This window comes from Crotalus tigris, unplaced genomic scaffold (assembly GCF_016545835.1).
Source record: "Crotalus tigris isolate CLP2741 ecotype Arizona unplaced genomic scaffold, ASM1654583v1 scf7180000020324.788712, whole genome shotgun sequence".
Classification (NCBI taxonomy): domain Eukaryota; kingdom Metazoa; phylum Chordata; class Lepidosauria; order Squamata; family Viperidae; genus Crotalus; species Crotalus tigris.
The window spans coordinates 401,417-412,008 of record NW_024097964.1 but is presented as its reverse complement, the minus strand read 5'-3'; the positions used below and the strand labels follow the sequence as shown (position 1 = coordinate 412,008).

Sequence of the window (10,592 nt, the reverse complement as noted above, 5' to 3'; positions counted from 1 at the left end):
CAGAAGTCAGTTTGTTCAACAACTTAAGACTTTGATAAAAGATTGGTTGTTAGACTTGCCCTTCCTTTCTTCACTACAAACTCACACATTTTTCCTCTTTCCAGTCAACCCTCTAGTTTGTGTGCTGTCTCCATCTGAAGTCGACTTTTGATTATAGCTAGATTTATAATAAAATTAGAAATTTTGCCTCAAAGATGAGTTCAACATGGATTTAATTTGAAATCATTCTGAGAGCTCAAATTTTTATGAAATTCTTACCTCGGCGACTATAACCATCACGGGCATCAGTCAAGACATTCTAGATGCTCAGGATACTCCCCCTCAGCCTCCATATTAGCCCTGCTTTTAAAATGTATGCTTCTTTGGCAGATGGACATATTTACAAGCAAAGCACAGGGCTGCATCCATTTGGAGTTTTTAATGTGGAAGAATTCATGTGGAGCTATATGGAATCCAGGTGCACTGAATATAAATGCAACTTTAAATTCTAATACTTTGATTTGCAATGCAGAAACTTTTTATATTGTTTTAAATTTTAAAAAGAAAAAATAGAGACATTTATTTTCAGTTTCAAAATACTTGTGTCCTCTTATAAAAATGGACCAAATGTTCAACTATAGCCTTGCTTTAATATTTCTGCATCATCTCTGCAGGATAAAAGAACATTCCTGTTAGTTTCCTACAACAAAACAGTTTCCCGCTCTGCCACATTGTGCTTCTTTTTTCTCCAACTTAAAAAAATAGCTTTTTGCTTATCCAGCAGAAATGCTAAGAGGCTCAGCTCCACAGCTTCCTTGCCCTGATTTACCATTTGTTGACATGCTTTCACAAGAGTCTCCATCTTGTTGCCACTGCCTGGAACAATGTGAACCAGCAGAAAAGGATATTTTACACAAGGAAATGGAAAACATTCTAGCAATAGCAATAAGACTTGTATACCACTTCACAGTGCTTTACAGACCTCTCTTAAGTGATTTACAGAGTCAGCATATTGCCCCCAACAATCTGGGTTTTCATTTTACCGACCTCAGAAGGATGGAAGGCTGAGTCAACCTTGAGACGCTCAGAATCGAACTCCTGGAGTCAGCAGTGAGCCTGCTGTACTCCATTGTAACCACTGTGCCGCCACAGCTCTTCCGTTTAGACATTCTACTTTGCACAGAGGAGGAAGGTGGAGGTAATGTGGTCTTTGCAGGTGAGTGGGGGAAGGGTGTGACTTATTTGACTCCCAATTGCTTCTTTCTGTGGGATCATCCATTTCTGGTTGTTGGCCTCCTATAGCTATAGCTTCTTTTGTGAGAGCTTGGAAACCTGATTCTCCAGGTTTTGTTTTTTAAATTGTTAAGAATAACCAGTTGACCTAAAGAGAGGATGCTGCCCTGGGTGGACAACCTGAATATCAGTCTGCTTCATGCTGTGGAACACAAAATAGTGGGAAGGGGAGGGTGAAATTGACCAGGTTTCCTCCTTTATGGCAGCTAAAGTTCTCCAGAGAGACCCCAGAGGCAATGGAATTGGTTCTCTCTGACTCTGATACATTACTGGCAGTCAAATACAAGAACCTCACAAAAGTTATTAAATAAGGAAGTAGATTACTAAATTTTAGAGCCCAATTTAGCTCTGGGCTTGCTAGGCTGAAGTTGTCTTCATTCTCTTCATACTGTAATAACTATTTGATGAACAACAGACAGCTCCCTTTCTCCCAGATAACAAAGAATGTGCAGATGTTCTGAACTTGCCCTATTTTTCAATCAACTCTCTCTTTCCAGAATCTGAGAATATTAACAACCTACCTTCCTTCCCCACCAGTTATGAAGCCAGGCTGGGGAACATGTTCCACTTGCTGGGGAGATGGCGGAGGGTCCAGGGTACTAACGCTGGAGAGGTAAAATATTATTTCTGTCAAAATTTCTCCAAAAGATGGAACATGCAGGAAATCTAGTCAGAGATGCTGGCAGTTCCACATGCCTTTCCAACATGCAGCACAAAAAAGTCAAATCAAGAAGAGGAGTGGTGTCTGAGGACAGGACAGCTCTTTTGTACCTTATAACTGTTGAAGAACATTTACAGCAAAGATGTTGGCTTTATGGCGATAGGACAAATCCATACTTTAAGACTATATTTACAGATGTGAGTCCTAGGTAGATGGTAAAGCCACAGACGGGGACTAAAAAAATCAGCCACTTCCACTGCCATATTTTTTTTTCTTTCAATTCAGCCCAACCTTAATATATAATGTTTGCTTAGATTGACACTTATTAAACATAAAGGTTTGCTACCATCATGTTGAGTTCTAAGGAGAATATGATATATCAGTGGTGGCAAACCTATGGCATAGGTGCCAGAGGCGGCACTCAGAGCCCTCTCTATGGGCACCCGCGCCGTTGCCCCAGTCCTAGGCTTTCAGCTGGGTTTTATAAAACCTTTTCGCTTTAGGCCTCCACTGCTGTGTGCCAAAAAAAAAAAGGTTCAATCAATTTCAACTTCTCGCAGGGAAAAAAAAGATCTTGCAAAGTTGGAACTGATTGATTAAACTTTTTAGTCCTACCCAGTCTGCCGTTACCACCGCAGCCACACCCAGCCAATGGGCCACATCCACCCGCCACCCAACGAGACATAAGTGGGTTTTGGGTTGCAGTTTGGGCACTCGGTCTCTAAAAGGTTCGCCATCACTGTAATATATGTAGGAATAACAGCCTCAATAGAAGAGTTTTGTCTATATTATATATTATTATACCCATTTATCTGAAGAGAAGAAAAATCAATGATCATCAAACTATTTATAAAGCCACTGAGAATGTCATTTATATTTATCTGACCTGCTGCTGTTGTTTTAAACTAATATCTAAGATCGTTTACTTAAGTTTTCACGCACCCACGCTTAGTGCAAACAACACTACAGTCCAATCAGGGGAGATGCATTTATGATCTTTTAGACATAAAAACAATCATTGGTTAATACTGCAGACTATACAACAATACTAAGCTCCAGAGCTGTAGGAAGAGAAACTTCTCATCTTGCAAAGACAGAACAGATTTCAACCTTATTGGGGGAACTGTTCCTCACTCATGGGGCAATAATACTATATCTTAATTCAGAAGTGATGTGTATATAACATTGGGGTCAAATATCTGATAAAAATATGTAAAAATGAGTACTTGGGGGTGGGGAATAATACTGCATTTAAAGCTGGTTTTGATCCAGTATAACTTCTATGCATGTTTCAAGTTCCATCAAAAAAAAACAACAACCCATAAGTGTCAATCATCTAAAAGTAGAAATAATTCATTAGAGAGGACAAACAAATTATTGAGTATCTAAAGATATTGGATCTGAATATTTGACAATCCAAGACAGAAGGGATGACTTTCCCAGCAAGGGAAGACATATTGATAAATGCTTAACGATCTAAGCACATCAGGTCTTTATGCTGAAAAAAGTTGATTGGCATTTTCCTTTTCTGATGTCTTCCCCGAAGTGTTTTCAACTATGGCTGTGGGGCAGAGGATAACTGAAAGAAAAACAAAAGATGGACTTTTAACACTTGTAGGGATCTGCGTCCTTACATGATTTTTCTGTGTTTCTCTATTTTTTTTTAAAAAAAATAGTTGACAATGAATGAATATCCCATAAATAGGTTTTAAATCTTTTTGCTTGTATCGATTGTGTAACTGACAGGTCAGAATTATATTTTACAATAATACGTTGTAAAAAAAAAGGTTTCCATGATTTCTCTTTTCCCTTCAAAAGAGGCAACAGATTTGTGCTAGAATACAATTTTATGAGATTTATCAAAGAATGGACAATTGTATCAAATCAGGAAATTTTTGTTTAAAGTTTAAAACAAAGCACTTTTGTGAAATGGTTCTCTTCATCTTTATAGACTACTACTGTGAATGGCAATGAATATTCCTCAACCCATGTTTTACCGCTTTAGCACAGCCAATAGAAACAGAATGATGTATTAATGACCAGGCATAATCACCTGCTGCAAAAACAAATAGATGCTGAATGTTAATAGAAATAAACTCAAAATGGGGCGAAGAAACAAGAGAAATGAAATCAGCAACTCTATAATAGTTCCATAAGGAAAAGAAAAAGAAAAGAAAAAAAGAAAAGGTGGAGAGCATTAAAAATTCTGATTCCATGAGAAATGAGAATGCCCATCAACCATGCTGTATCAATAAACTGAAAAGAAAAAAGGAGGAAAAATTGGTCTGCATGAACTAAAGTCATGAACATTTTTCCTGGTTTTTAGGGGTACCTGAGTCCGCAGAAAATCCACCTCTTCTGTAAGTATTTGCCGCTCCTTGTATAACTCATTCTGTTTGTTGAGTAACTCCACAAGCTGCTGGGCAGAAGACTGGCAATGCTTGTCAAGCTGGTGTAATCTGGATCAAATATATACAAAAGAACAGAATTATAAATGTAAAGAGTGAGCAAATTTGCAAGAGGTATTCTTTGGATGCCTTTCCCTCTATTATGGAAACATTGCCAGGCTACATTCACTAGCTTGTTGAAGAAAAGTTACTCAATAGCACACAGAATAACAGCTGAAAGGGACCTTGAAGGTCTTCTAGTCCAACCCTCTGCTCAAGCAGGAGATGCTATATCATTCCAGACAAGTGGCTGTCCAGTCTCTTCTTGAAAGCCTCCAGTGATGGAGCACCCACGACTTCTGAAGGCAAGCGGTTCCACTGTTCTCACCATTAGGAAATTTCTCCTTAGTTTTAGGTTGCTTCTCTCCTTGATTAGTTTCCATCCATTTTTGCCTTGTCTTCTGGTGCTTTGGAAAATAGGTGGACCTTCCCTTTCTTTGTGGCAGCCTCTGAGATATTGGAACACTGCTATCATGTCAGTTCCTCTTTTCACTAGACTAGACATACCCAATTCCTGCACCCGGTCTTCATATATTTTAGCCTCCAGCCCCCTAATCATCTTTATTGCTCTTTTCTGCACTCTTTTCAACATCGTTTTTTATAATATGGTGACCAAAACTGGATGCATTATTCTAAGTGTGGTCTTACTAAGGCTTAATAAAGCAGTACTAATACTTCATGTGATACACAATGCACAATGCACTATAAATCACATTCCTATTCAGAGCTAGGAAACAGTATAGCTTTACAGTTACTGTTATAAATTATTTATGTACAATTTATAATATTGATTGTAAAAATATAATCCGGGCTTAGATCTATTGAGATTTTGATGTTTTTTAATTAAATAAGGTCCTCCCTCCCAAACTAAACAGCTATATATTTATCAGCCCAAGATACCCATAAAACATTTACATAATAAAAAAAAAACACTCAACGTCTGTCTCCTGGTTATAGACATACACCATGTTGTAATGCAATGTTACTAAAACAGTGGTTGGTGCAAACAGCACTTATTATCAGTTATATGACAACCTGGACCCTCTATATATTTTGCCAGAAATGAAATTCCTATTTTTTCACAGTTTAAAACAATAGCTACAGAATACATATTTGAGACAGTCAAAGGGAGATGTATAAAACCAAAACCTGGAGCCATTCAACCTACTCCTTAGTCTCTGATGTACACATATATTTGATGAGATGTCATTAATCAATGCAAACTGTATGAAAAAAAATCTTGGAATATGTCTTTTGGGATGATCCAAGGGCATTTTCATGCTGTATATTAAGACAACTGTTTGATTTAATATTTTTGAAGGATAGAGTTCATTGATTTACATGGTTTCCCAGAAAACTGGATCAACAATACATTGGAATTTCTTTTCAAATTTCTGTACTAATTCTAGTTTTTATAGTTATGAGGCTTTGGTGTTTGTTTTTTAATTGATTTAGGCTGAATTTCTCTTGCCTAAGCAATGGGGAAATTTCATGGGTTGTGTGTGCTCCCTTCCAATTTTATGAATCAAATCCCTAAGTAGACAAGAACGCCTTTTTTGAACCAGGAGTACAGATGCCAGCCATACCAACAATACATTGGAATTTCTTTTCCAGTTTCTGTACTAATTCTTATTCTAGTTTTTATAGTTGTGAGGCTTTGGTGTTTGTTTTTTAATTGATTTAGGCTGAATTTTTCTTGCTTAACAAGATTTGCATGTCTTTATAAACTCTTTTATTCTGCTGTTCAAACATACAGCATCCTTTGAAACCTCTTTTCTCATTTGTATTCCACAACAGCCATTGCAAATCAATTCTAATCTGTTCACCTACTTCACTCAATCTTGAATAAGGAACGTGTTTTGACTGATTTATTCTTTTCATTCACCTCCTGTCTACCTTCTGTAGCAAATGTTTGACCTGTTTTTTTTTGTTGTCTGATTGATGATTTGTTTATTTTGATTTTGGCATCAGGATGACTCTGGACAGCTTGTTTGCTTTTGAGCCACACAACAGCTATTTATTGCCACAAGTAGCCAATTCAAACATGACACTTTGGGAAGGAGAAGCCCTCTCAGCCACTTAGTGATGGGGCAACTTGTTCTGCCCATCACCCTCCTGGCCCCAAGCAAGGGGCTTTCAAGTACTGGGGCATGTTATGGTACCTGTTTCTCAGTTCCCTCCTAGTGATGGTAGATGAGAAGAATAGTCAGCCCAGCAAGCAGCATTAAAACACCACTACCTGGTTCTGCTATTTCTCTGTGCTTCTGCTTATGTTCTGAAACTGGGAATACAACGTTATTTCCACAGCCAAAGTGTTGAGCTGGAGAGGCAGATAGCAGTCATAAGCAGCCTTGCTTTCTTTGACCAACTTCAGCAGCACAGGGTCCTTGGAATGTCTTCTGCCCAAGACATGCTTTTTGCCTTCCATTCCTGCTTTTGAAGACAACTGCTATAGCCAATAAAAATTACTTGCCTTCTGATTGACATCTATGAAATTAAGAAATATTGCTTCATTCTAGTGCTCAGAAATTTGGGTGGGAACCTGAACCTGTCAGGGGTGTTGCAGAGTATGGTGAAAAAAGTCAAGACGGTGGCCATAAAAGTGTGATCAAAATTTGCTGTTTTTTTTTAAATGGACAGAGCTTCAACTGTACCATCACAGCCACCATCTTGACTTTTTTTTTTAACCATACCCTGTGAACACTCTTACAATCCATACTGCTACTATGCAGGCCTTTGGACACAGCTCCTACCCTGAAGCCTGATCCAACAGCCATTAGAACAGACTGATTCTCTCTAGCTCCAAAATGGGAAGAGGGAAGTTCATGCAATCTCCCTGATGACCATTCCAAAATAACAACAACAACAACAACAGAGAACTAACAAGTTCTGATTCCAGGTTAAGGGGGTAAAGAGGAAGTGAAAAGGCTGGCAGGTTCATGTCCTGACTGAGATGGAAAGGAGAGGAATGAAAGACTGGGGTTGTTTGCCTGGAGAGGTAAGACAGCACAGTTCACTAGTTTGCCTGGCTGTTGTTTCAGCAGCTAAGAAAGCAGCAGCAGACAGCAAATAATATAAACAAGCAGCCTTATGTTCAAACACCTGTGACATCAATATAATTAGTCCAATGACAAATTCCAGGTTGGTACCCACAGAAACACAGGCAGGAATAAATGAAAGATGCTTTCATGAAACATTTGACCACCATGTCCTGAAAAATATGAAATACCTGCAACTTGACAGTAAATTGTCAAAATAACTGCAAGGACACAACCAATCACTCCATTTCAATGTTAACAAAAATAGTGTGGCCAACTAGGGAAACGTGATCATGGAAACCTCCATGTGTTTGTGACGAATTGGACAGGACTTCTCCATAAATGGCTTCCTTTATGTCAAGAAAATAACCTCTATTACAGCAGAAAGGCCAGTTGTGACTCAGTCCCTGAAGCTTTAAACCTGAGTTCGAGATGGTATAGATCTCCTTGTGGAGGATCAGTAAATCTGAATGTCTTAAGAGGTGAACATAATCCCATTAGAGAGGCCAAAGCTTGGATGTGAAACCGTCACGTCTCATTAGCAGAGTTTATCCTTCACTATAAACTTGGATAAGAATGAGAAGATGTACAGAAATGGTCTGCCCAACAGAAAATAAATGCATCTCCCAGGGCTAAGTTGCTTCAGTGTTAACAAATGGAACACATCACTAAACTACATAATTCCCCCTTGTGGAATGACACACTTGCATGATTGAATTTGTTCATGAAGACATGCCTGTTCACTAAGACATGTGACATATCGCAACAGGAAGTATGCAGGAGGTACCCAGTTGCATATGGCATGGTAAGTGCAGCAGTGATATCATTTTTCTGACCACTGTTGGGTTTTCTGATACACCTTCAATGATACAATTGTGAAACTTACTTGCAAAAGTGCATAGTATTCCAAATGCTGCCAGAAATTCTAACCCAGTTATATGAATGATGGCCTTAGTTGCCATTCAAAGATGTTGAAGGGAAGGCAATGTGCCACTGGGCCTGTTTCCTATCACCCCTAGTAATATTTTCAGATGTGGAAAGGGGTGCATGTAAAAGTGAATGTAACTAGGACAAGTTAAAAATAGGATGATTGTTGAGAATCAAAACTGCTCTGTAGGCATTTGCCTAAACATAATCACTGATGGTTTTCAGCACACCCCAAGAACCCCAAGAATTCCTTTGTCTTCAGTGCTCATTATGAGGATGATATTGAGGTTCAGAACTGAGATAAATGACTTTTCAAGGAGCTCTGGAAGATCTAGGAGTTCTCTTTGTAAGCCCTGGAGCATAGCCAAGAGAGACTTATTGACATCACCAGGAGCTGATGGAAATTTATGCAAATGAAATCTCCGAAGCTGTTTTACTCATCTTGATCTGAGATATCAGCACTTTGCAGAAGCCCGGAGACCCCCAGTGGTCACTCCTTCAGATAAAACTGGTAATAACGAGTGGCTCAACTCTATACATTTTAGCAAGAAAATGCAGAGGAAAATTCCAAAGGTTTTATTTTATGGCTACCAGAATGTTCAGAAAATGGCAGAATATTAAAAACTAAACCTATACCATATAGGATGAAGAAGATATGCTAGAACTATATAATATGACAACCCTAGAGTTAATCATGTATTTACTATGTGGGAAAGATTACATCAATAAATTGTGACTTTCTTTGCAGAATAGCTTGCTACATCTTCTTTGGAGGTGAGTTCCATAATGCAGAATGAAATTTATCTGCAACAAAAAAGGGTAGACACTCATTTTTAAATTCCTGTGTCTTCAAGTCCCTCCTTGGAATCTCCTAATACTTAACCAATATTTTGGCTGCTAGACAGATTCCTGTTTATTTTTTTAGGCTTCCAAAGTTTTGCCTTTTATCTAGAATATTCTAATTGTTAATGCTATTTGTAGGTGCAACTTCATGCTTGTAAATACAAGATTTCATATTGATTGTATTGTGTTATTTGATTCAAAACATTGTGTTAACTGTGAGATTAATATATGAACAACAATCCCCCCTCAAATACTAAGTTGTTCCTAGTAATCATTTCTCTACAGTAGTGTTATTGTTGTGCTGTGCAGAGTCTAGGGAAAGAGAGAGCAGATTTTGGAGAAGGTGCTTCTTAAGACGCTGCAGACTATAAACTATAGAAATCAATTGGGTCATCTTGAAATGTTGAAAGCATTCACAACTCATTGCCCAGGTTTTCCTAAGGTAATCTTGGGTGAATGGAAGAAAAGAAATAGAGTTTATTCTATTCTATTATTTCTTTTATCACAGTAGATGGCAGCACCTAGCCAACTTTGGCTGATCTATGAAAAAAAAAAGTAATGGTAGTCTATCTATTTATTCAGCCATTCATTCATTCACTTAGCTTGTATGCCACACCATTTTTGAAGAGTCCAAATACTTACAAATTATAACCTGAAATTAAAGCCTAAAAAGTCAGTAACATAATAAACTGATTTTACATACACATATACACACACACACACGCAAATGTCCTCATGCAACAGTCTCTTATAGACAGCAGGAAAAGACTGAGACCTGTGGCACCCCATAACACAGAGCTTTTGTGGCACCTCTCTTACCCAGTCCCATCAGGAACCCTGAAGAAAAACCAAATTTAATCCCAAACCCAGGACTAAATCCTGACTAGGACCCAGTCATTTTAAGAAGGGAAGGTTACTAATTTTCTAGAATAGCTGGATAGAACAATGACTTCTTGAGGACGGCCGCATCAATGCTTCTTCTAAAGCACCCAAGGATGCATTTACCAACACTTGCACCCAGCCTCTCATTATTTCCCTTAAAGCTTTCAGTAATTAGATCAGGAGACTCAAACCCAGGGGTCTTCAAATGTGGCCCTTTTATGACTTGTGGACTTCAACTCCCAGAATTCCTCAGCCAGGCATGCTGGCTGAGGAATTCTGGGAGTTGAAGTCCACAAGTCATAAAAGAGCCAAGTTTGAAGACTCCTGCTAAACCTATTGCAACTAACCACGTAAAACGAAGTCTCTGCCATCTCATCTGGATTTGTCTAGCTGACATCTACCTCCAAGCAAATGTCAGCAATTTATCCTAAAGATACTGCATAACTTCACTGCAATGACCCAGCTCAGTTATATCTAATAATACTGCTTGATGTATTCATATCTGTTGATTCACAAATGTAG

The 10,592-nt window shown here is 38.4% G+C and overlaps 2 protein-coding genes across 4 annotated transcripts in view; one reads left to right on the top strand and one right to left on the bottom strand.

The window, feature by feature from the left end:
* Positions 1-2,429, top strand: part of AKT3 (AKT serine/threonine kinase 3) — a 174,499-nt gene extending 172,070 nt beyond the window's left edge. The window contains exon 16 of the transcript XR_005559545.1: positions 105-2,429. The gene's annotated coding sequence lies outside the window, so the exon portion shown is untranslated. The remainder of the gene's footprint in view (positions 1-104) is intronic.
* Positions 2,430-2,907: 478 nt separating this feature from the next.
* Positions 2,908-10,592, bottom strand: part of SDCCAG8 (SHH signaling and ciliogenesis regulator SDCCAG8) — a 111,323-nt gene continuing 103,638 nt past the window's right edge. For 2 of the 3 annotated variants that reach the window (XM_039366464.1, XM_039366466.1), the window contains one exon: positions 3,896-4,392. In XM_039366464.1, the coding sequence (XP_039222398.1) occupies positions 4,182-4,392 (211 nt within the window). In that variant the 3' untranslated portion in view covers positions 3,896-4,181. Of the gene's footprint in view, positions 3,513-3,895; positions 4,393-10,592 lie in introns of those variants that run through there. The other variant, XM_039366465.1, reaches the window with a different exon arrangement.